Source organism: Meriones unguiculatus, chromosome 17 (genome assembly GCF_030254825.1).
Source record: "Meriones unguiculatus strain TT.TT164.6M chromosome 17, Bangor_MerUng_6.1, whole genome shotgun sequence".
Taxonomy (NCBI): Eukaryota; Metazoa; Chordata; class Mammalia; order Rodentia; family Muridae; genus Meriones; species Meriones unguiculatus.
In genome coordinates this window covers 39943894-39971711 of record NC_083364.1, presented here as the reverse complement: position 1 = coordinate 39971711, position 27818 = coordinate 39943894, and the positions used below count along the sequence as shown (strand labels likewise).

The 27818-nt window shown below is 38.6% G+C and overlaps 2 protein-coding genes and 1 long non-coding RNA gene across 7 annotated transcripts in view; 2 read left to right on the top strand and 1 right to left on the bottom strand.

Annotated features, from left to right (window-relative positions):
* Positions 1–17161, top strand: part of Eaf2 (ELL associated factor 2) — a 29973-nt gene extending 12812 nt beyond the window's left edge. For 2 of the 4 annotated variants that reach the window (XM_060370348.1, XM_060370347.1), the window contains 3 exons: positions 6032–6177; positions 11997–12254; positions 16989–17161. In XM_060370348.1, coding sequence (XP_060226331.1) covers positions 6084–6177; positions 11997–12254; positions 16989–17035 — 399 coding nt within the window. In that variant the 5' untranslated portion in view covers positions 6032–6083 and the 3' untranslated portion in view covers positions 17036–17161. Of the gene's footprint in view, positions 1–2483; positions 2621–6031; positions 6178–10900; positions 11803–11996; positions 12255–16988 lie in introns of those variants that run through there. The other 2 variants (XM_021664602.2, XM_060370346.1) reach the window with 2 other exon arrangements.
* On the bottom strand, positions 630–27418 carry LOC132648550 (uncharacterized). Its single transcript, XR_009586967.1, has 4 exons — positions 27312–27418; positions 26697–26862; positions 6001–6128; positions 630–736 (listed from the first exon to the last, which is right to left on the bottom strand). It is a non-coding gene; the product is annotated as an uncharacterized LOC132648550 (long non-coding RNA).
* Slc15a2 (solute carrier family 15 member 2) overlaps positions 27340–27818 on the top strand; it is a 30967-nt gene continuing 30488 nt past the window's right edge. For both annotated transcript variants that reach the window (XR_009586966.1, XM_060370344.1), the window contains exon 1: positions 27340–27647. Coding sequence is in view for 1 of the 2 variants with exons in the window: in XM_060370344.1 (XP_060226327.1) it covers positions 27510–27647 (138 nt within the window). In the remaining variant the exon portion in view is untranslated. The remainder of the gene's footprint in view (positions 27648–27818) is intronic.

Here is a 27818-nt window from a genome sequence, read left to right as displayed (position 1 = left end):
CACAGACATGCATGCAGGCAAAACACCCATACACCTAAAGTCAAATGTTAAAGGAATTTTTTTAAAGATTTATTTATTAGTTATACAGCATTCTACCTGTGCACCAGATCTTATATAGATGGTTGTGAGCCACCATGTAGTTGCTGGGAATTGAACTCAGGACCTTTGGAAGAACAGCAAGTGTTCTTACCCTCTGAGCCATCTCTCCAGCCCCCCCAAAGGAATTTTTTAAAGATTAAAAATGGTGTTCAGTTTGATGAGAAAGAAAGTTTCTAAATTTCCTAAGATATAGCAACAATGAGTATGTGAGAGCTGTGACAAGACTTTGTTCCTATTGTTCTTTTTCAACATTTGGTTGAATGTGTTTGTAAAGTCTTACCAAGGGGGACAATTTAAAGGAGTAAGGAGTCAGTTCTTATTCTTTAAGAGATCAGAGCACAATAATACATTGTAACTTTAGAATGTACTCTATTTTAAGGAATAATAAACATCTCTAAGAAAATAGATTGTGCAAATCTGTTGTCAACTATAGCTTGACATTCAGAGGTTTCTATTTTAGGATAGTTTACTCACTTGTTTTTAGCCGAGTCTGAAAATCAACTCTCCAGATGAGTAGACACAGTTTTGTTTGTTAGTTAGCTGGGTTTTTTTTTTCCGTTTTTTTGTTTGTTTGTTTGTTTGTTTGTTTTTTGTTTTCTTCATAACCACACTGCTGGCTCTCCAGTTCAGGAGGGTCCTAAAAAAGTGTTCACATTTCACTATTCTGGTTCCAGATCAGCTAGATTTCCATTTTATGTGCTACTCGGTCTTGATTTCTGTAGGTCACTTTTGCTTCAGGAAAGGCTGAGAAAGTTTTTCCTTCCTTTCTTTCCATTTCATCATTTCCAGTCCACATCTACTTCCTGTTTGTGGCATTTCCAATCACCAGACTTATCTCACAGTGCTTTCAGTAGATATCTGATGGATCTCTAATAATTGTTAACATACTTAATATGATGTGCCGTTAGCTTTCTTAAGGTCACCCTTTTCTAACCTAATTGTTCTATTGTGCTTGATAAAAGTTAGTATAAAAGTGATTTAAAATTTGAATGCTCTTTTATAAAATTTTATAAAAACAGGTGAACTATGTTTAGGAATTATATATGTGAGACTAAGAGAATACTAATGTAAAACTTCTTCATGTTTGGAGGTGGCAGTGACAAACAATAAGGGAATTTGCAGAATAATAGTAAAGGGTTGAGCTTTTGTAAGGTGTGTGTACATGTGTGCGTGTGTGTGCATGCACACGTTTGCACTTGTGTTGAGGCCAGAGGTCATGCTCACATTTCATTTCTTAGGAGCCATCCACCTCACTTTTTGAGGTGCACAGGTTAGGTGAGGCTAGCTGGCTAGCAAAATCCAGAGACCTCCCTGTCTCTTCTCCAGGGCAAGGATTATAAGTGCATCCCAACCTGCACTCCTCTGTATATGGGTGCCAGGGATTGAACTCAGGTTCTTAAGCTTGCATAGCAAGCATTTACCAAGTGAGCAATCTCCCACATCCTCTCGTTAACCTGCTGTTAAGTATGACATAAGAGAAAACTTAACTGTTACTGAGTAATTTTTCTCTTACCACTCCCTTCTGATATATTTTAAGGAAAAAAAAATCCTAAAGTTTAACTCATTTCTTGAATCAGTGTTGATGAATTGCCAAGAAAGGATTTTTCAATTTTTAATTAAGTATATGTTGTTATCACGTAAGAGAATTAGTAATAAGATTTGCTCTTTATTGATATTTTCTTGCTCATCTCAAAATGGGAATATGATTCAAGGTTTCTGTTTCCTTGCCTGTAAATACATTTTTAGATTAGATTAGGTTAGGTTAGATTAGATTAGATTAGATTAGATTAGATTAGACTGAATCCCAGTTGCCTAACAAAAATAGAACAGATCTTACTGTTTCAGGGTAATTGCTTTTTCTTTCTTTGGTCATAGCAAGTTTGAGATCTCAGCTCGTGTGTGTGTGTGTGTGTGTGTGTGTGTGTGTGTGTGTGCATGTCATGTGTATGTGTGTATATGTGCATATATGTTTGGACTGAAAGGTTCATATGTCCTAGGCAAGTGCTGAACTGCTGAAATGAATCCCCAGACCTCTTCTTAAGTTTTTGTCTAGTGGTAGGGCCCCACTAAATTACCTGACCTGGCTTTGAACTCATTCTGTAATTCAGACAGGCTTTGAACTTGGGACCCTTCTGACTCCGCCTTTTGAGCAGCTAGAAATAGAGGCCAGATCTGGCTTGATCTCAAAATTTTTAAACCACCTCTATTTTTGTAGTTTTTAAGCCACACTTTTTGGTTTCACAGTAGTAATTTTAAGTCGTTTATAAGTGATTGATGTGTAACACAGATTAAAACCAAAACAAAACAGCACCAGAAAACTCAGTACGCATCCCAACTGAATTCCTATTGTAAATGTCAAGTAATGAGGATAACTTTTTAAACAGGGTTCGACTCCACCAGTTACAGTTTTCAAAGGTTCCAAAAGACCTTACTTAAAAGAATGCATTTTGATTATTAACCATGATACTGGGGAATGTCGCCTAGAGAAGCTCAGCAGCAACATCACCGTGAAAAAAACAAGGTAGGTGCTGCACTGAAATAAATTATCCTGTCAACAGATAAATTTCTAAGGAAAAAGGAGTAATGGACTAGGTCAAACTATAGTATAAGGTGTGTGTGTGTGCGTGTGTGTGTGTGTGTGTGTGTGTTCATCTTTTAGTTAAGGGCCACAAAGATGGCTCAGCTGTAAAAGGCACTTGCTGCACGAGCATGAGGACTAGAGTCCCACCCCCAGCGCCTGTGTAACGAGTGAGACATCCTCTACATGTCTGTAACCTCAGCACCACAGCAGTTTGAAACAGGAGGATCTTGTGCTCATTAACCTCCAGCCTCGCCAAAAAAACTCACGCTCCAAGATCAAAGAGAGCCCCTGCTTCAGAAGAACAGAGTGATAAAGCTGCATACTCAATGCCAACCCGATGCACATGTTATGTGTGCATACACCACACACGCGCGCGTGCACACACACACACAGGTACACAAAATGAGGTCATTTTTTAAAATGTTTTAAATTTAGTAGTGATTCCTAATGAAAAGATCTTACCACACTGCCTGGTGATGCATGAAGGGATTTCTATGTATGTGAGTATACCTTTTATACTGTTGGAGAAATTTTCAGAGAATTGGGCTGAGCAAACCCATTATCCACTCTGCAAAAGAACTTCATCCTTATTAGTAAAAAGGTATTGAGCACTTAGAATATGGAAACACAAGAAAAAGGAAAGTTTGCTATATAAAGACTAACCTTAAGACTTCTACATTTTGTACATTTTAATCACACTTACAGATCACTTAATTTAAAAATCAGTACACTTTTAACCAGATCATATGAGAACACTTACACCAGAAGCTAAACAAAGAGTATAGATGAAAATTGCTGTGAGAATTAAAGTGAGGGGATATGGTTGATAAAAGCCTTCAGGAAATTTTGTTTAAAATGTTACTTCAGGGGCTAGAGAGATGGCTCAGCAGTTAAGGGCACTTGTTCCTTTTGCAGAGGACCCAGGCCCAATTCCCGGTACCCATAGAGTATTTCACAACCATCTGTAACTTCAGTTCCAGGGGATCCAATACACTCTTCTGACCTTCACAAATGCCAAGCACTCATGTGGTGCGCATACATAAAGACAGAGAAAAACAAACATAAAATAATCTAAACAGATCTAATAATAAATCTTTTAAAGAGAAAGAAAGAAAAAATTTACTTCAAAGGAAGTTAAAATCCTAAGAATTACCTTAAATGTGTGTTTAAAACAGAAGTTCCTGTAATGGAAGAAGGCAAGGGAGAGGTATTGAGGAATGAACATTCTCAGAGAACATTATACATGTATGAAGCTCATTATTTTGTGCAACTCATACACACTAACAAAAATGTGCTTTAAAAAGTAGCCATTCGGGGACTGGAGAGATGGCTCAGTGGTTAAGAGCACTGTCTGCTCTTCCAAAGGACCCGGGTTCAATTCCCAGCACCTACATGGCAGTTCACAACTGTCTATGACCCCAACTCCAAGGGATCTGACACCTTCACACTAATACACATAAAATAAAATTTAAAAAAAATTAAAAAAAAAAAAGTAGCCATTCCCAAAGGCAACCTCAATGGAGAGAAGAAACCTGAGAACCTCTGTGTTTTTTTTTGTTTTTTTTTTTGTTTTTTTTTTTTGTTGTTGTTGTTTTTAATGTCCCCACTGCTCCAGCTACCTTAAGCTGACCAGAAAGGATATGTGACTATAAAAGGCAGCTGTGAACACAGGAATATAGCTGATTCTTTCAGGGCTGGTAAATAAGACCTGTTTAAACAGAGCAGGTACTTGTCTCTGCAGCCATGAATAAGAACTGGAAAGTGGGGGATGATGTTGGTACTGGATTAGAGTTTAGGTTGTAAAGGTAGGCTGGGGTTAATCCCTTGAATATTAACTAAGAAATTAAGACATTTCCTTGCTGGCAGTGGTTACATATTAAGATCTTTCAAACTAGGTATTGGCATGTTTACAGTTCTTGTCTGAAACGTTAGTCTAGCAAAGAAACTGAATAAAAAGAAACAATGTGGAAAACTAGAAAATGCATAAGCCAAGATTTTGCCGAGTGTAAATAAATGAGAAAAAATGAGGGGCTTAATACTTTGGGAAGGAGGAACTGGCAGGATTTGATCACAAGAAATGGGAAAGGCAGACCTCAAATGTAATTTTGAAGTGTACTCTTCATTAAGATGTTGAAAAACAGTATGTAGGTCTCCATTGTTACATGCCTGTTTTAAAATTATGAATAGGAAATGTGGAAATGATTTAGTTTTAATAGAAATGATAATTTATACTTATATTTTTCTTTTTATTTTAGTCATTTATAAATGTACTTTCTGATCAGTTTGAGCAGTAATTTTGTTTTGCTTTTGCCATTGTTCCATTGTGTCCCTCATTGGACCAGTGTGTAGACCATACATATAGAAGAAATCAATAAATATTTGTTAAATGAATTAACATTTTAAATAATTTTTTCTTTATTATTATTAATTACAATTTATTCACTTTGTATCCCAATTGTAGCCCCCTCACTCATCTCCTCCAGTCCCATTTTCCCTCCCTCTTATCCCACTATATTCCTCCCCTAGTCTACTGATAGGGGAGGTCCTCCTCCCCTACTATCTGACCCTAACTTATCAGCTCTCATCAAAACTGTCTGGATCCTCTTTCTCTGTGACATAGTAAGGTCATTCACCAGGGGGAAGTGATCAAAGAGCAGGCAATCCAGTGACTGCCAGTGAATGCCAGGGACTGTCCATGCTCCTCTTACTAGGGAACCACATAGGGACTGACCTGCCCATGGGCTACATCTACAAGCATGGTCCTTGGTTGATTCATCAGTCTCTTCAGGGCCCCCTGGACCCAGACTTTTCGGCTCTGTTGGTCTCCTTGTGGAGCTCCTGACCCCTCCAGGTCTTTCTATCTTCCTATTCTTCCATAAAAGTCCCTGCCCTCTGCCCAAAGTTTGGCTATGAGTCTCAGCATCTGCTTTGCAGGCAAATGGTAGGAACTAAAAAAAGATCATCCTGAGTGAGGTAACCCAGAAACATAAAGACACACATAGCATATACTCACTTATAAGTGGATATTAGTATAAACATTCTAAAACCTATAGTCGTAATAAGCTAAACAACAAAGAGGACCCTAGGGAAGAGGCTTAATGCTCATTCAGAAGGGCAAACGGGATGGACATCGGAAGTAGGTTAAGACAGGGAACAGGACAGGAGCCTTCCACAGAAGGCCTATGAAAGACTCTACCCAGCAAGGTATCAAAGCAGATGAATTAACATATTAATTCTTAAATGTCATTTGAGAGGTTCTAGAGAACAAGTGATACAGTTTAGTACCTTAGTAAGTTGAATTTGTGACATTGCTGTCTCACCTGTTTTGATATTTAATTTTCTTCATTGTAGAGTTGAGGGAAGTAGTAAAATTCAGTACAGACTGGAACAACAGCAGCAACAAATGAGGAATCCACCCAGGACTTCCAATTTTGTACCACATTCTCCACTAGAAGACAAGATGTCCCCAACGTCACTAATGGATGATATTGAAAGAGGTAAAATCTAAATGTATATAATGTCAATTTATAAGAGGTAAGTAACTTTAAGTGCAAGTTTTAATTTTCATTAGCAGTGGAACTAACCATAGGTCTTTGTGAGAACACAATATAGTTTATGATTGTGTGCTTTTTCTGGAATAACGATGTAACATAAATTAGCACATTCATTTAAGTATATTATGTCAGATAATTTCTTTATTATTATTAGTTAGCAGCAAAAAGTGTTTTATATTCAGTTCTCCATAGCATCTGCCTGTGAAATTTATTGCTTACAGTAGCTTGTAGACATCTCAGGCATCACCTAGCCAATAAAAGCAGAGGAAGTTCCATTCTATTGCTGTGTCCCTTTGAGCAGGAAGGCATTTCTGGGGAGGTATAGAATGTTCAAAAGGAAGAAACTTAAATCTCCATCGTTGTTTCTAGCTATGGTTAGGATGCTGATGTTACAGTGATTTTAAGAGCAACAAGACTCCAGTCATCAGAGTAAATCATTTGCTTCTATACTTTGCCATCATAATTTCCATGTAGCTCAATAACTACAAAAAGGAGTCCCTTTTTAGGCTCAGGAAAGTACTTAATCCCTAATAGATTAGTCTGCTGTATACAACAGTAAGGAAGCTGCTAACTCCAAACTCCTGTTAAGAGAGATCTTGGATTTTGTCTTAACTTATGGCTACTCCCAAAATAGACCTGAATCGTGGTATCATTCTATACCTGTATGTAGTTAGAAATAGTGATTCTTGTGGTGTAAATAGATGGTCCTTCATGTAGCACTTCTGTGGCAGATGATTTGAAGTCATAACTCATAAGAAAGTTGCAGAGAATCAGTCAATATGAACCAAGAACAGTTTTCTTGTTCTGAATTTGAATGGCAAGGATGAACATTATCTACCTGGAGATGCATATATGGCATGTTTCTTAGTCTATATTCTATCAAATATTTTATTGACCCTACAGTACTGCTAACTTCTTTTTTGAAAAAGATTAGTTTTAAAAATTATGTGTACATGGAAGGAGGGGTGAGGATGTTCACATGTGTGCAGGTGCCCACAGATGCCAGAACAGGGCATCAGATCCCTCGAACCTGGAGGTATAGTGATAGTGATCCACCTGACTTGAGTGCTGGAAACTAAACTTAGGTCCTCTGGAAGAGCATGCTCTTAACTCTTAGCATGTTGTTAACTGCTCTTCCCATCTTCCCAGCACCATTACTGACTACTCTCTGATGACTGAGTCATCTTTTCCAATTGATAACCAAAAGTTGCACTAGAAATTTTACACATCAGTTTTTGCATTTACATCTTTCAGTTATCTGTAATTTGAGTTCTAGAAATTAGACAGGGCCTAAAAACCTCCCCTTCCACTCAGGGGAAACTGAGTGTAGCAGCAAAAGGAAAAATGCCACACGAGTGCTAACAGTCTTAACGTGCTCCTCGGTGCTTGGGTTGAGACAGTTCTTCCCCATCAGGAGCTGCTTGGGCAGAAGGTATACGAATGTGGCATCACACTGTGACAAACACGTGTTCCCCCTCCATCTCCCAGATGCCTTCCCAGACTTCAGATTTTGCTCTCCAGTTGAAAGGTACTGCAGTGACTGGGTGACACTGGCAAGAGGCATCTATCAAAATAACTGCCTCGTTGGGAAGAGCTTCTCACTTTCCTCCCCCTTAATGGGATCTCTCTCTCTCTCTCTCTCTCTCTCTCTCTCTCTCTCACACACACACACACACACACACTCAGCCTTGGAAGCAGTCTTTATTGTATTAGGCCACAGACTTCCTTTTCCCAGGAACTGGGCTTCAATGCAAGTAAAGCTCCTTTGTCGAGTTCACCAGTGGGAACTCCAGTTGCTGGAGATTTACCAAGAAAACCAAAACAGACCCTCTAAAGGTCTGGCATTAGAGTGTCATTTGAACCGTAGCTCACAAAAGCAGGCAAGCATCTGCATGCTAAACCTGCATCGTGACTGCCTGCTAAACCAAAAGATTTAAACCAATTGTCCCTAGAACACACACCAAAATGAAGGTATACTGGGAAGTTATACCTATTATACTGCAAATCAGGAAAATCATGACTTGAATGAGAAAAGTCTACATTAACTCCCAGAGAAATTAGATGTTAGAATTATCCGATCATGCTCTTAATATAGCTTTCATGAAAGGATTTAATTATAAGTTCTCTTGAAGCAAGTGAAAAAGTAGAATTATAAAGGAACAGAAATTTTAAACAAGGATCAAATGGGAATTATAAAACTGACAAACAAAACAGCAGCACAAGCTCACTGGGTAGGCCCACTTACTGAAGAGTGAATAGACTGAAAGAACACACTTGATCTAAAACAGAAAGTGTACTGAAACAAAGTGAGCAGAGCCCCGAGGATTTGTTGCAGAGTGACTAAAGTTCCAAGATTTATGGCAACTGAACTCTCAGAGGACAAAGAAAAGGGGACTGAAAAATAATTGGAAAAAATAATGCCTGCAAGCGTTCCAAGGTTGATTAATGACATGAACCCATAGACTCAAGAATTTGAGCAAATCCCAAATAAGATAAACCAGCAAACCAGCAAGGTGACTGCCTGCCTCTATCTCTCTCTTACACACACACACACACACACACACACACACACACACACACACACACTCACAGCCCACATATCACTAAACACAAAATAAGAATGCATCTTTAAGTGTACATCGAGTGAGTATTTGACAATGTAAAACATGTCTTTGGCTATAAGAAAAATCTTAATTCATTTATTTCAAACAAAATCATGAAGACTGTACTCACACCACAATACAATGACACTGAGAGTCGATAGCAGACAACAGTGACTCTATGAAAACTGCTTTGGATCCTTGCTTATTAAAAAACTAAAATTATAAGATATAACTGAAAACTGTCAGGTTTTAATGAAAACAAACCAATTCTTTTCTACACAAGAAAAATGAATACATATGTCACAAAAAGACTTACAATAGGCTTTACAGAATAGCCTTATTTATTATCACAACCTTGTTTCCACTAAAAATGGAAAACAACCTAATTATCTATAAATAGAAAGTTGATAACCAATGTATGTTGTACTTATATAATGGATATCTTAACAGTTGAGCAGAATGGGCTGCAGAGTCATTCAATAACACAAATGAACATGAAAACATCATGTTGATAAGAAGTATGCACAAAATAGAACATGTGAGAGACAGCATTTATATGAAGTTTAATAACAAACCAAAAAAGTCTTGGTAATAGAAGTCAAAATGGTGGATACTGACTTGAAGAAAAGCACAGAAGAACATTCATGGGGATGGGTTTTACTCAGTTGCAGATACACTGGATAAATTAAGCTGAAATTCATTTAGCTGCACATTTTTTAGCTGCACATTTTTTTATTGTAATGGATTGTGTATTAAAAACACACAAAAAAGCAAAAAGATCTGGATGGTCTCTATCCCAAATGACGTAAAGAGCTAGTGCAAAGAACTTAGGGTGAAAATGGAAAGCCAGTGGGTCTAGAGAGAATGTGGGAGTCAGCCAGGTGTTATCAGCTAGCTTGAGATGGTACTGCCTTAGTGAGATACTAGATGACAACGTGCTGACTAAGTATTTTATAGTGTTTCAGGCTAAAACTGTGTTCACTTATTTGATGTCTTTATAGAATGCTAGAAAAATAAAGGCTTGAAAATAAGCAGACTTGGTTCTACCCCTAAATATGGGTCCTTTGGTTTCTCTGCTTCAAATCACTTATTTGAAGAATGATGCTGATCTTTCCACCATAAATTCTGTATGTTTTTAAAAGGACTTTAAGAACACCAAGGAAGACACCAACATTAGTATCCTTCTTGTCCATAAAAATATTCACAAACAAAAGTCATAATGGAAATTGGCTTTTCAAAAATGCTGGAATATTTTAAATACCCTTTAAAGAACCAGGGCAGAAACCTGAGTAACAAAGCTTTATCAAAACTTTCTCTAGAACAGCTAGGAAAAGAATGAAGTTCTTAGGATGAATGACATTGCACTTCAGGGACTAAGTGCAATTCTTAAGGGACTAAGAAAAAAATTAATTCCTATAAGATGCATTTTGTATTTTTACACTTTTAAACTTTTCATTATTTATGATACATGTTTATGCATATAAAGTTAGACTTAGACTTTGTTTGCGTCCCTTTTTCCCCTTTTTTGAGATTTCATTTGCTATGTCGATGAGTATATTGCCTACAAGTATAATTGTGAACCATATACCTGCAGTACTCATGGAGGCCAGCAGAAGGCATCAGATTCTCTGGGACTGGAGTTACAGATGGTTGTGAACCACCGTGTGGGTGCTGGGCTTCAAACTCCAGTTCTCTGGAGGAACAGCCAGCGCTCGCAGCAGCTGAGCTTCTTTCTCTTTTGGAGGAAGGGTCTCCCTGTTTAGCTCAAGCTGGCCTTTGAATGTGGTATTCTCCAGCCTCAGTCTCCTGACTGCTAGGGTTACAAATTATGATGCTTCACCCAACTGGTTACCTATGCTTTTATTCTCATAATCTCATTATTAAGACACAGCCTCCTTCAAATTCATGGCCTCTTTTTGAACTAATTCCTATTGCATACATATACGTACATGTAAATACACATATATTCCTGAATATAACCTGTTTAATCCATATATTGCTGTGTGTGTGTCTGTGTGTGTCTGTGTGTCTGTTTGTCTGACTGTCTGTCTTTGTGTTTTCAGGGCTGACTATTTTGCACTGGACAATCAGTTGGTGTGCTCATCCTTGGGGAAGGCTTGTTGTCTTCATGATCAGCTTTCCTTGGTTGCCTATAGTTCTTTGTGTAGAGCTGAGACTTCATGCATTTCCCCTGTCCAGTTTGGCATCCTCGTTTGTGTCATCCTTGTTTAGCTAACATTTGGGCAATAGACTGTATAGCTTCTACAGTTACTAGGAGACATAATCTCACAGCAAACTCCCTGATCTTTTTGTAAGATAATAAGATCTGGAAGTCTTACTGTCCCGTCTTCCCCAATGTTCCCTGGGTCTTAGGCACAATGGTGTTTTGTAGATGTGTCTATTAGCACTGGGCCCCACAACTTTGCATTTTGATTGGTTGTGGGTTTTGTTGTGATCTCTGTCTGCTGCAAAAAGAAGTTTCCTGGATGAGGGGTGAAGACTACACTTATTTGTGAGGGTAAGGGCAAATGTTCATAAATTGTTGTTATTAAAGATTATGCTGGTTTTTAGTAAATTGGTGATTGTAGAATCTCCTCCAATAACCATGACTACACTAGCACTGATTAATTTATTAAGTTTCTGGTCTCTCTCTGGCTGTGTGAGTCTTCAGTTCAACTAGAGAGCTGCTGGTTACCACCATGGTGTATGCACAACTACTGCTCTCTTAGCGTTATTGCGCCAAGCTAATCATTGATGTGGTTCATAGGCATGGCAGCATGATGTGGTTGCCTCTCTCCATTGGGAACTTGCATGCCACCTCCAGGTACCATGAAAAAAGCTAATCCTCAGGGAGGGGGCATTCAGGTTAGTTCCAGCTAAGAGATCTCTGGGCCCTGTTTCTGAAGTGCATGGTATCTTCAGCAATAGGGACCTACCTTCCACCTCTGGGGGTCACCAAGGGCAAGAGACTGTATATTTGATGAGTTTCTTGGATAGAAATTTTTTTGCTATAGGAATTTTTAAAATAAATGTGTTAAATGCTGTAATATATGTCTTAGTTTGATTAATTCCTTACGAACGTCTTCTTAAAAGCTAATGCACTTATATGTTATTGTGTTTCTTTGTGTTATTTATTTGACCTATTATTTCTATTTTCAGAACTGAAGGCAGAAGCTAGTCTAATGGACCAGATGAGTAGTTGTGATAGTTCATCAGATTCCAAAAGTTCTTCATCTTCAAGTAGTGAGGATAGCTCTAGTGATTCCGAAGATGATGACCGACTGTCTCCTTCAGGTGCAGGGAAATATAGCTCAGAGAATCCCGGCATTTCTGCCGGGCCACAATACAGGACTTCAGATACTGATGCTACTTGTAATAAATTTTATGACAACAGTGCCCTCCTGATGAGTACTTTACGTAAGTAACTAAAACAAGACTCGCAGTTGTAGCCACATTTGTTGTGACTAAAAGTTAGTCAAAGAAGAGTAATAATTTATATATTTTATTACTATTATCCGTTTTTCTCCTTTGCAAGTTTAAAATTTACTCTTTCGTTATAGTTGGGGCTTCTCAAAGCTTTTTCATGGGTTCTTTTTTCTTTTTATCCTGTCCTCTTTCCTTGGATAACTCCCCCAATCTTTTGTTTAGATCAGCAGTTATATGTTGATCATGTTCAAATAGGCATTTCCATGCAGACCTCTGAGTCCTAGATAGGCCTAGCTTCATCTCCTAGTAAAATGCACCTCAAATATACATCGTCCAAAAACCAACCCTTTATTTTTTGGCTCACTGCATTTCTGCCAAATGGATGACAGCATTTGTCTCATTATGTAAACCAGTAGGCTGATTGTAGTCTAGGATTGAGTTCCTCTCTTTCCTTTCTGTTTAGTCAATATTTCACCAAGTTCTTTTGGTTGGTTTACCTCCTAAATATTTTTTCAAATCTATCTACTTCTTTTCCTTTCTACTAGTGCCACTGTAGTTCAGCTCATTTCCTTGATTCCCCCAACCAGCACCATCAGGTCTTCCTCCCACCTCCATGTTCTCCCTTTCTCTTAACTGCTATATCCACTTGTGTTGCCAGTATGTGTACATGCACGACCGTAGATCCATTCACAGACACAGGGGCAACATTCCAGGGCTGCAGCTCTGAAGATAATGGAGTTCTGCTTCCCTAGAAGCCATCAGCTGACAATCGCTCTTCATCTCAGGCTGGGGTTTTATGAGGCCCTTCCACCTCCATGTTTATTTTTTTCACTGACTTGATCTGATGCAAGTATGCAGTCAAGGCCATTTTGATCCAAAATGTATATTATTAGCCATGTTGATCTTTTAGTGATTCAAATATAATTTATCACCTCTCCTGCTTTAAACTTTTGAAACTTTACAGTTTCTTTTGCAATAGAGGGTAGAATTTAACACAATTATATTGCTATCTTTATTATTTATTTACTTACATATTTGCTCGTGTAAAGTGTGCATGTATGTATACGTGTGTACACATATGCATACATGTGTGTGCACATGCATTTGGAAGTCGGAGGTCAGCCTCAGGAGGTCTCCCTCTATTACTTTCCACCTTTTTCCTTTTTTAAAGACAGTTTCTGTCACTTTGTCTGCAGGTCACTCATTTATCTAGATTAGCTAGCCTGTGAACTCCAGGGATCCAGGGTTGGGGGTACACACTACAGACATGTCCAGGGGATCTGTTCCCTTCTTCTGGCTCCCCAGGGCTTCCACAAATGTGGTGCATAGACATGCATGCAGATGTCTCACATGCATAAAATAAAATTAAATAGTTTTTTTTAAAATAGAATCAAAATGAGATTTTTTTTTTTAAAGAACTAAAGCACAAACATAAAAAATCTGGCTTGGTAAGGATATTGGTTTTGAGTTTAAAAGGATGTAGTAGTAAGCAGGCGGATACCTTTAAGGATGGTTAGTGTAAAATGGTTAGTGCTTGAAATGGAGGTTGGGTGATAGCTCAGTCGGTAAAGCACTTGTCACGGAAGGGTGAAGACCAGAATTCAACCCCAGAAGCCATGTAAAAAGCTGTGGGGTTGGGCAGGAGGAGGCATGTGTCGGTAATCCTACTGCTGGGGAGGCAGAGACAGGCAGTTCCAGCCAGTTTAGCTTAACAGGCAAATTCCAGTGCCTGAAGACAATAACTGAGGCTATGTTCTGGCTTCCACATGCAAACACAAACACACGGGCACACGCACAAAGTGATCAGCGTGTGGCTAGAAAGAGGGCTAGGGAGAGAAGGCGTCTGGAAGACTTTAGTTGAATCCTTCAAATCCGTGTTAAAAAGGCAAAAACAAAGCCTGAGTATGGTGATGCAGAGACAAGCGAATTCCTGGAGCTTGCTGGCCAGCCAGGTAAACCCACATAATGAGCTCCAGGCTAAGCGAGAGATTTTTGTCTTCAAAGAACACGTGGACAGACGCACGGAACAGTGCCCGAAGCTGTTCTCTGGTTTCCACGTGCACACACACGTGCACAGGAGCACAAACAAAGTTGCTTGGCATGTGCAGGGAAGTTACGTTCTCTGTTGGAAGCCAGCCAATGTATGGCAAGGGCAAGGGAAGATGGGAAAGCTTAGTAGATGTGTGGATGTTCTTCAGTTAGTGAAAGGAGGCAAAGGAAAAAAAAAAAAAGCAACCATTTGCATTCTTACTGTGGCTGTGGTTTCAGAAGTCATAGTTTGTAGAGTGTTGTTACTCTTGGCTCCTTGAAGGGACCTACCATACCTCCAGGAGATAACAATCTTCAAATGTGATTGTGAAACCTGGTTCTGGTAAGTGGGGCCATAAATTAGGTTTAGGGAACCACAGAATCCTGAAAGAATATATAAAAATAGAAAAAGAGAGAAACTTCCTTCCCAAAGTGGGTAGACAATTCTGAATCAAGAAAAAAATGTGATGATAAGAAAAATTTTTTGTTTTGTTTTTTTTTTTTTGAGACAAGGTCTCATTATGTAGCTCTGGAACTCACTTTGTAGACTAGACTCACTTTGTAGATAATAAAACAAAGGAAAGCAGAAATAAAACAGAATCCAATAAATTGTAAATGAGAATCAAGTAGGTCAACAGAAGAGCATTTGCATGGAATACACAAGACACAGAGGTTGAACTCCAGCTCTTAAACAATTAGCATCAGTGGGATGGCTTAGTGCATAGACACATTTGCCACCAGAACTCAGAAGGAGAGAACTGATACCCACAAATTGTCCTCTAGGTCCCACAAGTGTGCATGTATGTACAAGTAAAATTGGGAAGGACAGGCCATGAAAATTGTTTGAAAAAAATCAGTAAATAGGCAAGATGGACATGGGTGAGAAATAAATTAATGAGGTGGAAGGCAATACTAAGGTACTATCCCAATATAAAATAAAAAATAAGAGAGAACAGTTTAGAGATAAGAAAAATAAATGGAAAGGATTAAGCATTGTATACTAGGAATTCCAAGTAAGACTAGAAGGGATAGTGCAAAAACTCTACCTTTAGAATTTCTCTATTGAAGCCCGCCATGAATCTACTCCAGATACTAAAATGGGTAAATGAAGATAAAGGCATGCCTTCACCCTTAAACTACACAGCATCCAGGACGAGGTGACAATTCTGCTGGCACACCTGGGTCAAAGCTCGTGTTTGCTTCTGAGAAGCCGAGAAGACTCAGCTTCTCTCCCTGCCTCGATGCTTCTTCTACACCATTGCCATGTAGTCACTGGCCTGGAGTTAGGTTCAACTTAGTTGTCTGTTAAATTTGTCCTTCTCATGATGTTTCAAATAGTCTTTACTGCCTTTCTCTGTATCTTTCTGACCACATTCCCTATTGTCCTCCTCATTTATCCTATTCTAGCCACAGTAGCCTCTTTACAAGCCGTCAAAAAAAAAATCTTACCATTCCCACCCCTAGCTTGGCAGATAATGGATGCTAAGTGAGAGAAAGCCAGTTTTCTTCAGAAGTGTGACCCAAGCTTCAGTAAGTGGCTCTACACCCTTGTACATTTGGGAAAAACTAATTGGACTCCATGGGTTATTTTTTTAAAAAGAGGAAGATAAAGAAGAAAAAGAAGATACAGAGTTTAGAGACAGATGTAGTGTCAGGGTGAGGAGATCCAGGAAGAGTTAGTTGGAGGCAGATATAATGTAACTACATTGTATTCATGTGTGAAATTACCAAAAACATATATATAATAAAAAATCACAACCACTCTACACTTGCTTTGGTGGTATTTACATTTCTTCTTTTAGATTAGATACTCTGCCTCCATTTTTATGACTTTCTACTTGAGATTTCTGTTCAAACACTGCCTCTCATGTAGCTTTTCCTGCTACAGTATCTATAATAGCACTGCTATCCTCTCCACAGTTCCTCACAGCACTTATCTCTACTTGACATTATGCTGGATATTTGTTTCCCTTCTTTCTGCTCCCGTGACTAAGCTCACAGAGGATTCACAAGAGCAGTTGGTGATTATTCTTTCCAGTGCTGGGAACTGAACACAGGGCTCTGTGCAGAGTAGGCAGGCATTTTACTACTGACTCATATCTAGTCTAATGTTTCTTGATGTCTGTTCCATAATGATTTGGATTGTATCTTAGGTTTAAAAAATTATAATGTTTTTCACTCTTGAAAATGATAGTCTGATTTTTTTTTTTTTGAGACAGGTTTCCCCACCTGTTCTGGACTCACTTTTTAGACCAGGCTAGCCTCAAGCTCACCGATATCCACCTGCCTCTGCCTCCCTGTGTGGTAGGATTACAAGCATGTACCACTCTGCCCAGCTTAGTCTTGCTTTTGAAAGCCTCTTTTTCTCTCATTTCTTGATGTAATTAATGAGTAGTGTAAAGAGGAATGATGTCATTAGTATGTGAAAGAAGGCTAAAATAAATGCCATGTGAGGGTAAAACAATGCTGAAGTTTCCTACTGTGTTTTTCACTTTCTAGGCAGTACTGATTGGTTTACCAGGTTTGTGGCTAAATTATACTATAGGCAATCATATTAGCAACCATAAGATGCTAGACTAACAAGTTCACTTTTGACATGACATTTGCACATTTATTTTGATAGACTAAATGATTATATTAAATACTAGTAGTTCAAATTTTTACTTACTACAATTTTGTCATTTTTTTTAATTTTAGGAAGTGATTTGCAGCTGAGTGAATCAGAAAGTGACAGTGATGACTGAAGCAATATCGAGTTGTAAATAGAACATTTGTAAGACTGTGCTAATGTGTTTTGTATTAAGAATAAATTCTCCCATTTGTAACTTTTGCTGAAAAAAAAATTAAATTTGATTCAGAATTTTCAACTACTTATTGGTTATTCTCATGTGTTATTCTTTATTTACTCAGAACAAAACTGTCATCACATTTGATAGATGAGGAGAGAGACTCAGAGAATAGGGAACTTGCTGCAGGTATTGCTAAGGAATGACCTGGAGACCAAGTCTTCTAGAATCAGAGTCCAGAGCTCTGTTCTACCGCTTGGTTGTCCCAAATTGTCAAATGTGAAAACAACTGATGTCTACTAAGAGTCCGTGGTTTTCATTAGAGTTGAACCTTTTCTATCTGATATTCCTTAAATTATGACCGAAGATACTTCAATTCTTGCCAAATGTACACATTAATTTATATAAAAGTGAAGTTAATTGTTCTATATCATAGGTTAATTATATCTATTATTATCTTGTTAGATATAAGTTAATTATACCTCTTATAACGTATTTTGCTTTCAAGAGAAGACTTTAAGTATAAAGGACTTGATACTTTTGAATTTGAAGGAAATACAGATATTTAGGTATAGCTGCAATCTACCAAACAACAGGCTATTTTTAAAAGCAGTTTAGGTTCATAGTAAGATGATAAGAAAGTTGGGGGAGGCTTTTTCCTTCTGGCCCTCCTGCCACCAGAGGGGCGGATATTTGTTATAACTGATGCCCCGCCACTGATGCATCATCACCACCAAAATCCACAGTCTATAACAGGGTTCACACTTGATATTGTACATTCTATAGATTTATCCCAAATGTATACCGTCAGAGCATACATCCATCATGTAGTAATCATGGAGTAGTTTCATTACCTTAAAGATCTTCTGCGCACTGCCTTCAGGCTAGCCTCAAATATGCCTCGGTTCTCCTGCCTCGTGCCCCAAGTGCTGAGGTTAGACATGAGTTACTGTCATTCCTGGATTGACAACATGTTACACAGCATTGTCTCCGTAGTTCTTAACCTTTTCCTGTAGTTAGAATCATACAGTGTATGGTCTTTTCAGATCAGCTTTCTTTCGTGATTCAATAGGGTATTTCTTTATTTTTTTTTATTTTTTTATTTTTTTTGAGAAAGGGTTTCTCTGTGTAATAGCTCTGGCTGTCCTGGACTTGCTTTGTAGACCAGGCCAAATTTACACTTTAATTTATATAAAAGTGAAGTTTAATTATTCTAATAGTTGTTTTGTTATCCCTTATAACATATTTTGCTTTTAAGAAAATAATTTAAGTATTAAGGATTGATATTTATATAATACCTTTGAATTTGAAGGAAATACAAATATTTAGTTCTAGCTGAAACTGAGGTTAGCCTCAAACTCACAAAAATCTTCCTGCCTCTGCCTTAACAGTGATGGGATGAAAGATGTGCACTACCACACCTGGCTGCTAATTTCTTTTCAGTGCTGAATACTATTCTATGTCTACAATACCAGAGTTCATCAACTTGCATATTAAACAGCATCTTGATTGCTTCAAAATTTGGCAATTATGAAAAAAAAATCAAACGTCATCTATTCTTACTGATAGTTCTTTAACAGGAATTTATGCACAGTCTTAAGTTCTACCTTTACTACTTTTTTCTAATTTTTCTTCTCTCTAGCCTCCCCTCCATTAATTTATCTTCATTTTCTGTGTAGCTGAAAACTACCATTATGTTATTTAACTAAAGCAAATCCGTATATTCAATGGAGCTAGCAAACAACTTTTATCATGCTATTAAAGTAATTCAAAATATAAAGTTTTTACTCAAAGTTGTGCTGGAATTCATTTTGTTACTGTTAACTACAAGAAATGAGTATCAGTGAATGAGCTGGGAAGCTGGCTCCCAGGCTTTATGTCCTATAATCGAAACAGCTCATCTGTGTCCTGCTTTTATTTTCCTTGTAAATGAAATATTAAGACTTTTTGGGACGGTCATGTTTTGAGACAGTCTCAGTACATAGCTTAGGTTGGCCTTCAACTCAGTCTGTAGTCCAGGCTGGCCTCAAACTCATGATCCTCCTGCCTCAGCTTCCAGTTCATGGATTAGGCATACATCACCATACCTAGCTTAAACACCATTTTATCTTATTTTACTTTTTATCTTCACATACATTACATCCCCTCCCTCCACTACTCCCATCACCCCCACATCCTCTCTCCCCCAGATCTACTCTTCCTCTATTTCCCTTCAAAATGGGAGAGGGGCAGTCCACCCAGGAATATCAACCAAAGAATAGCATAACAAATAAACCCTTATATCAAGACTGGACAAGGTGACCCAGTAGGAGGAAAAGGGTCCCAAGGACAAACAAAAGAGTCAAAGACACTCCTATTCCTACTGTTGGGAATTCCAAAGGAGTGTCAAGCTACACAGCCATAAGGTATGCAGAGAATAGCTCAGATACAGACAGGGTCTGTGGTTATCAGGTCAGACTTTATGAGTTCCTATGAGTCCTGCTTAGTTGATTCTGTGAGTCATGTTCTTGTGATGTTCTTGACCCCTCTGGTTGCTAGAATACTTCCTCTTCCTCTTCTGCACATTTCCCCTGGCTTCACCTAGTGTTAAACACCATTTTAATGGATTCATTTTTTTTTATTCTGTATACCCTTCAAGAGGAAGAAAATAAGGTTTTTTGGTTTGTCCTATAGTCTCACATTGTCAAAAATCAACTAAAAGCAAAAACAAACAAAAAAAATTTGTGATCCCAAAATGTGTGATGGATTTCTCTTAAACAAGTAAGCAAGCATTTCTGCATCGGGCACTAGTTGTATGCTTTCTATCCAGTTTGGTTATAATACTACCTGACGGGGTAAACATCAGACCAAACAGCATGAGGATCCCAGTCCCCGTGGCTGCTCCCTCTCTCACTTCAGATGTTTAAACTCGTATTTAAGACCAACTGGCTGTAAATAAAGGTCACTCTAATCCCTCCTCTTGTTAGGTTGTTCGCTTCACTGGTTCACAAACTCATAAACATATTGTTATGAAAGGTAATATGAAGAGGTGAGAGGCCAAGCTATGGGCAAGGGGTGTGGTGAGTCTACACCTCCATTCTGGGCACACAAAGTTCAGCAATCTGGATGTTCTCCAAATCATGTCCTTTTGGATTCTATGGAGACTTCATTGCATAGGCACAACTGCAAAGAGATTGGATGAAGAACCCTCACGAGGCCTGTCTGCTCAGATTCTTCAGTATTTCTTCTCCATGGGCCTGGAGCAAGTTCTTCTGGAGTTAAGAGAACCTAATGACCTGCTGTTACACAAAGAAGACTGTCTCTTTATGACCTGCTGTAAGAACAATAGGATAAGATTAGGATATATTTTTAGTCTCCATGGTCTGCCTTGTCAGAGTGAAATTCTAGTTTCTCTAGTCTGCCTTGGGGAGAAAAGCAAGCAGGTGAGAGGGCAGAATAAAGGACAGACAGAAGGAGAAAGGGAGAGAGTGGGGGAAAAAGGAAGAGAGACTGCCTTCTAAGACTTGCTTTGGAGGTTGAAAATATCCTAACATTATTCTGTGATTTAGAAGACTTAGAAAATAAGAATTACAGGACCTATGAGCCAAGAGTCATGGATGAAAATCAATGTATATTATAGTATCACAGACACTCTAAAGTACCTAAGAAAAAGAATACCTAAAAGACCTGAAAGCAGCATGCACTTCAAATGCATTGCCCTGCACTTACAGATCCACCAGGAGAGACTTACAGAGAAGACGATTCTGGGAAGCAGTTTCCACTTTAAAATAAGTTGACAATTGCCAACACTGAAGCTGGAACCAATCAAGTTTCCATCAATGTAAGAAAGACCTTTGATCTAGCCAACCAATGACTGGCCCAACTTGAGTTCCATGCGGGGGAGGGGGGGAGAGGGAGAGAGAGGGAGAAGGAGAGAGGGAGAGGGAGAGGGAGAGGGAGAGACACAGAGAGAGACAGAGAAAGACAGAGAGAGAGACAGAGAGAGCGAGAGAGCTCATCCCTGGCACTACTAATAATATTCTGCAATACTTGCAGACAGGGAGTTAGCATAACTGCCATCTGAGTGGCTTCACACAGCAGCTGCTGAAAATAGACCCACAGCCAAATAGGCAGAACTTGGGGAATCTTATGGAAGAAGGGGAAGAAGGATTGAAAGAGCCAGAGAGGTCAAGGACACCACAAGAAAACCTACAAAATCAACTAACCTGAACCCATAAGAGCTCACAGCGACTGACCTACCAACCATCCATGGGACAGACCTAGGCCCTCACACCTATGTAACAGCTATACAGTTTAGTCCTCATGTGGGACCTCTAACAGCAGGAACAGGGGCTGTTTCTGATTCTGCTCCTTCCTTTGGATCCCTTTCCCCTAACTGGACAACCTTGTCTAGCTTCAACAAGCGAAGATGCTCCCACTCTTACTTAATATGCCAAGGTGGGTTGACAGGTTTCCCCTTCTCTAAGAAGAAAGGGAGAGGTCATACAGGAAGAGGAGGAGGGAAGAAGAAGAGACCGGAAGGAGAGGAGGGAGGGGAAGATTCAATAGGGATGTAAAGTTAATTAATTAATTAATGATAAAAAGAATGGCTAAATAAAATTATATATTTGTATAGTAAATTTGACCAAACAGAAGAAAAAAATCTGCTTTGGGCAACAACTTAAATGAATCTCATCAATGTAGTCCTGAATAGCAGAAATAAGACACAGGGAATGCAAACAGTTCTATTTACGTGAAAATCAACGATGATGAAAGAATAGTGATTACTCTGGTAGAGGAGAATTTGCCTGGGAGGCAAAAGGCAAGCAATGGGTATTATTTTTTGAAGGACTTCCAGCAAGGAAGTGCTAGAGAATAATTTTTAACTTGTCTTTGTGGTAGCTGTGTGAATTTTACACGTGTGAAAAATGGAATTGTATTTTTATGATGTGTACACTTTGTTGTCAGTTATATTTAATTATAAACATCCATAAACAAAATCAATATAAAAGACATGGCAAGACAAAGACAGAGGATGGCAGTGTCAATATCAATATTCAAATATATCTTACAGATTTACAAAGCATAACAATTCAATAGAAAAAGATAAAGAAAATAATAAATCATTTGAATAATTTCAAAATAATTGATTTTAGCTCAGCAGTCTCTGCTCTATGTATCATTGCTTTTGATAGATACATTATGAACATGTTCTCCCACTGGAATGTACTTTTCATTTTTTTATAAAGGGTTCTTTTAATTAAGATTTATTTATTTATTATGTATACAATGTTCTATCTGCATGTACAGCTGCACACCAGATCTCATTATAGATGGTTGTGAGCCATCATATGGATTGCTGAGAATTTAACTCAGGACTTCTGGAAGATCAGACAGTGCTCTTAACCTCTGAGCCATCTCTCCAGCCCACTTTTTCATTCTTAATGGTCTCTTTTGGCAAACAGTTTTAATTCTAATATTAAGTACATCATCTTTATTTTCTTTTTTAATATTTAAATTCTCAACCTAAAAAGAATTGATTTATTTTCTATATAGTCTTTAAGAAATTTTAGCTTATTCCACAGTTATAAACATCTCTTATGTTTGATTTCAAAAACCTTAATTTTGGCTTTAAAATTTAAATCCTCAACCTATGAAGAATTGATTTGTTTTTTTTTTTTGTATAAGGATAAAAATATTGTTCTCCATAAACATATCATCCAAATAGTATGTTTATTGAAAGCACTGTGACTCTGCCTCTTGCAACTGCAGTATTACCTTTGTTAGAGGCATAGTATCTGTGGATCTTTCTCTGAATTCTGTTCTGCTCCATTGGTTGTCTTGTCTATTTGTGAATTTGTTCTAACTACTTCATAATAGCCTTATAGTTGGTATTGATTGGGCAGTTCAAATCTTCCACAGTTGTTCTTCAAAACTGACTTTGTTATTCTCGGCTTTTTGATTGTTTGAACTGTTAGAATCAGTAGTCATTTTTTTTTTATTTTTTACATTCTTAAAACCTGCTGAGATCTTGCGCTGCAGATAGTAAGACTATTGACATTTTTATAATATTAGCCTTCCAAATCATGAATCGCCAGGCCTCCATTTACTCAAATCTCTATTTTTCTGTTTCTTTCACTAACATTTGATAGCTTCAGGGTTGAGCTCTTCAACATCTTTCATTTCATTCATTTTTTTTTAAATATTATTAGACTGGTATTCTAGGTTTCTTTATTTATCCTTTGCTGATATTTAAATTTTGTGTAGAGAGTGATTTTTATATTTTGAACTTTACTAAACACACATTTACTTTTAATTTCATATTTGATTCTTTTCGTTGACTGCTCATTTTCGAACTCATTTTTACAAGTAACTTAAAGCTTTACCCTCTGCTGTCATCTCATAGCGGCCACAAATATATTTTCATTTCTGTCACTGCTGTTTGATTCTAATATGCAGACTCTTCTATTTCTATTGTCTTCTATGTCTCTAAAGAGCTTACATTGATCCTATGTCAAAGAAGTTTCTCTTAGGTATCTCTTAGACCGTTACCCTTCCATCTGAGGCTGACCTAAAAGAAACAATAGAGTACTGCAAAGTCCTTAATATGATCTTGTGCTAAATGATTCTTAGCACCAGGGAAGCCGAATTTACCTAATGAAAGGCTCAAACTTTTAAGATTCCTTACATCTCTGATATTATTTCAAGTTAAACTTGGCTAAATAAGGAGGCAGTAAGACCCTCTTTGTCTTACCTAAAGGCAAATTTCACAGAAATAGGTTTGAAAACCAGAGTTCATGCTCTGGAGTTTGGTGATCAGGAAGCCTGTGAGCATGAGTGAGTTGGTGCATTGCATGCAGGTGCTGCTTCATCTTTCTTCCAAATTAAAGTTCTGTTGGTCTTCTTACGGAGCTCCTGTCCACTCTGGGTCCTTTTATTTCCCCACTCGTTTCTACAACTCCTTGAGCCCTGCCCAAAGTTTGGCTGTGAGTCTTAGCATCTGCTTCAATTCCCTGCTGGGTGGGGTCTTTCAGAGGACATCTATGGTGGGCTCCCATCCTGTTCCCTCTCTTCAACCTCTTCCAGGGTCTAGTCTACTTGCCCTTCTGAATGAGAATTACGCATCCTCCCTAGGGTCCTGGGTATTAAGCTTCTTTACGACTATAAATTTTGTATGTTTATCCTGTATTATATGGCTAATATCCGCTTATAAGTGAGTATAATGTGTGTCCTCCTGGTTCTGGGTTACCTCCCTCAGGATGATCTTTCTAGTGTCATCCATTTGCCTGCAAATTTCATGATTTCTTTGCTTTTAGTAGCTGAGTAGTATTTCATTGTGTAAATGTACCACAATTTCTGTATCAATTCTCCGGTTGAAGGACATTTATGTTGTTTCCAGATTCTGGCTTTTATGAATAAAGCTGCTATGAACATAGTTGAGCAAATGTCCAACAGGACGAACAAACCTGGGCACACGGGGGGTCTGCAGAGACTGATGTATTAGCCAAAGACCATGCATGAAGGGAACCTAGATGCCCTGTTTAGATGCAGCCAAAAGGCAGCTCAGTCTCCATGTGGGTTTCCTAGTAAGGGGACCAGAGGCTGTCTCTGACATGGATTCTGTTACCTGCTCTTTGAAAACTTTCCCCTGGGGTGATCAGGCCACAGAGGAAGAGGGTGCAGGCAGTCCTAATGAGACTTGATAGGCTGGGGTCAGATGGTAAGGAAAAAGGATGCCCCCTTTCTGAGGACTAGAAGAGGGGAATAGGGGAAAAGAGGGAGGGACCGGTAGGAGATGAGGGAGGGGCTACAATTAGGATATAAAGTGAATAACTTATAAAAAATAAATTGAAATAAAAAAAAGCCATTTACAAGGTCAGGGCAAGGAAAGCCAGTGACATAATATGGTCTACAAGACACTTGTGCCTGTGTTAGTTTACTTGACCTCTTTTAGATTGTGCCTCTTTTAGATTCAGTATTTAACCAAGGTAGGTCAGGAGGGGCAATATTTCCTAAAAGAATAACTACCGATTAATCATTAATGTTACAGCAGAAGTAAAACTGGACCATTCTTTGGGTAAAGGTTGGTGGGAGGGAAAACAGATGAAGAGTGTACTAGAAGCTGAGAAAACCTGGTCAAAGTCCAAGCTAAAGTTTAGAGGGGTTGAGGGAAGGCTTCATTTGTTGAAAAGTCATTCAAATGCATAATGTAAGAATTTTTGGAAGAAATAAGGCCATAGATTTTTCTATTTTTTTTCTTTTTACTGTTTTTTTTATTAATTTTTAGTGAACATAGAAAATAAAGTATTTTTTTTATAAATTTTTTATTTGCATTTTACTTTGCTCATATTTGCCCTTTTTACTCTTTCTTTCTTTCTTCTTTTCTTTCTTTCTTTTTTCTTTTGCCCTGTCATTCTCCTTTTTCTCATATTCAGGGTCAGGAACCCTATCAATTGAGTTGTCCAAGCCTTTTCTCTTGGATCCTCAAATGAAATTACTCCTTTGGGTGTTGCCCGACTTGGTGGTTAGTTCACACCGTGTAACCTTCAGGTTAAGAAAATTTCTCTTACAGCTTTGGGCAGTATTCTCTCCTGTTCTTTGTGCTTACATCTGTATGGGCTCTAGGTTCTTCTGTGCTTCTTTCTCCCTCTTTGAATTAGTAAACATAACACCACATGGGGAGTACGAGAGGGCAATGTTCACAGCAGATACTGTGCACGTGAGAAACCGTCACAGTGAAAGCCAGTGCTTCTGTACAATTAATACATGCTGCTAAATTTTCAATGTTATACATATTCAAGTCAATGGAGAGCATAATATATCTCTTGTCACCATGTGTATTCTAGCTGCTCTTCTGATAGGGACTAAGTGTAGCATTCTAGAGTTAGAGTAAAACACACCCACTGGAAGTTAAGAAAATGGAACGTTTGCAGATAATAACCTAGAAAAAAACTGGTTCATAATTTTTACACAAATTAAGTTTCATTTCTTAACAAAGGAATAAATTGATTTTGAAGGGAGAAATTGAAAATACAAGGAGTGGATTTACCAAAGGACATTGCCAACGCTTTTTTTTTTTTTTTTCTGTCATTTTCTTTAGTGCTGTATATTTTTGCTTACAGGATTTTCCAGCTGAATGTTATGACTTTGAAAACCCAAGCTACAGGAACTCCACAAGGAGAGCAACAGAACCAAAAAATCTGAGCACAGGGGTCTTTCCTGAGACTGATATTCCAACCAAGGACTATGCATGGAGATAACCTAAGACCCCTGCACAGATGTAGCCCATGGCAGTTCAGTATCCAATTGGGTTCCATTGTAATAGGAACAGGGACTGTCTCTGACATGAACTGATTGGCCTGCTCTTTAATTACCTCCCCCTGAGGGGGAAGCAGCATTACTAGGCCACAGAAAAGGACAATGCAGCCACTCCTGATGAGACCTAATTGACTAGGATCAGAAGGAAGGAAAAGAAGTCCTCCCCTATCAGTGGACTTGGGGAGGGGCATGCATGCAGAGGGTGGAGGAAGGGAGGGATTGGGATGGGAGGAGGGAGAGAACCACAGGGAGGATACAAAGTGAATAAAGTGTAATTAATAAAGAAAAAAAAAAGAAAAGAAAACCCAAGCTAGTCTCGTACCTATTCTCAAAGTGAGTTTTGTGATGGCTTTCCGTCTTCTTTGATTTCCCTACTTTCTGACGTCTCCATTTCCGTGGCATGGCCTGCAGTCACTGCTGATATCCATCTCTGCTTTTCCTATCTGTTGCTGCATAGTGAAAATTCCAGATCTGCCACTTTACTGGCCCTGTGATTTTTAGATAAGTTTCTCAATTTAGTCAAACAATAATTTCGGCGGGATGAAGATAATAGCAAAATTTACGATCAACAAATGTTTCCGAGGGTCTGTGTGCACACATATAACATACATGTAACTCACACACGTTAACATGACACATATGTGCCCCAAAGCAGCAGAGATCATTAACCTGGAGTCAGCCTTCAGTATTTAAACTGTTGTATCCTTTTACTTCCCCCACATCATTAGGATCAGATCCAGGACCTGAAAAGCACGGTATATAGTGCTCTACAACTGAGCTATATGCCTCACGGAGATGTTGCATTCCTGAGTACTGTCGAGTACTCATTCACAGGGATACTTTCCTTAAACAGATAACCCTAATCAATCCTCTAGCACTGTTCCTTTTCATCTCGTGACTTGTGACGTGTTGCTCTTACTTCCCCATGCCATCATACCTTCTGAACAATCATTCTTTGGCATTGGAGTGCTGGCCTCCTCTCCTCCTATAGCTTGCAGCTCTGCTCTGAGGCAGGCCGCTACTGAAACTGACACCCACAGGGTTAAACCTAGTTGCTGAGCTAGTCCTCCTCCCCCCACCCAGTCCCCCTTTTCACTGTAGGCTGGCAGCAGTCCTAACTGCCTACTGAAGCCAAATGCTTGAGGAGAGGGGAAGTAAGGAACTAGCCATGAATCCTTTCCAGAAAAATGAGTCCAAAGAAACTCTTTTTTCACCTGTCTCTACTGAAGAGGTGCTGCCTGGACCTCCAAGCCTTCCAAAGAAGTCACCTCCGGTGAGTCTCCAAGTTCAGTTTGTCTCTGACAGTAACAGCGTATTCTTTTGAAGTTCCTCCTTGGCTGTTGGAACTTTGTGCTGAGCTGTACTAGAGCAGAAATGCTACTCTCTCGTGGAACTCGAATTCACCTGAAAATTAATTCTAGTTTCTTCTGTTTCGGGAAGGAAC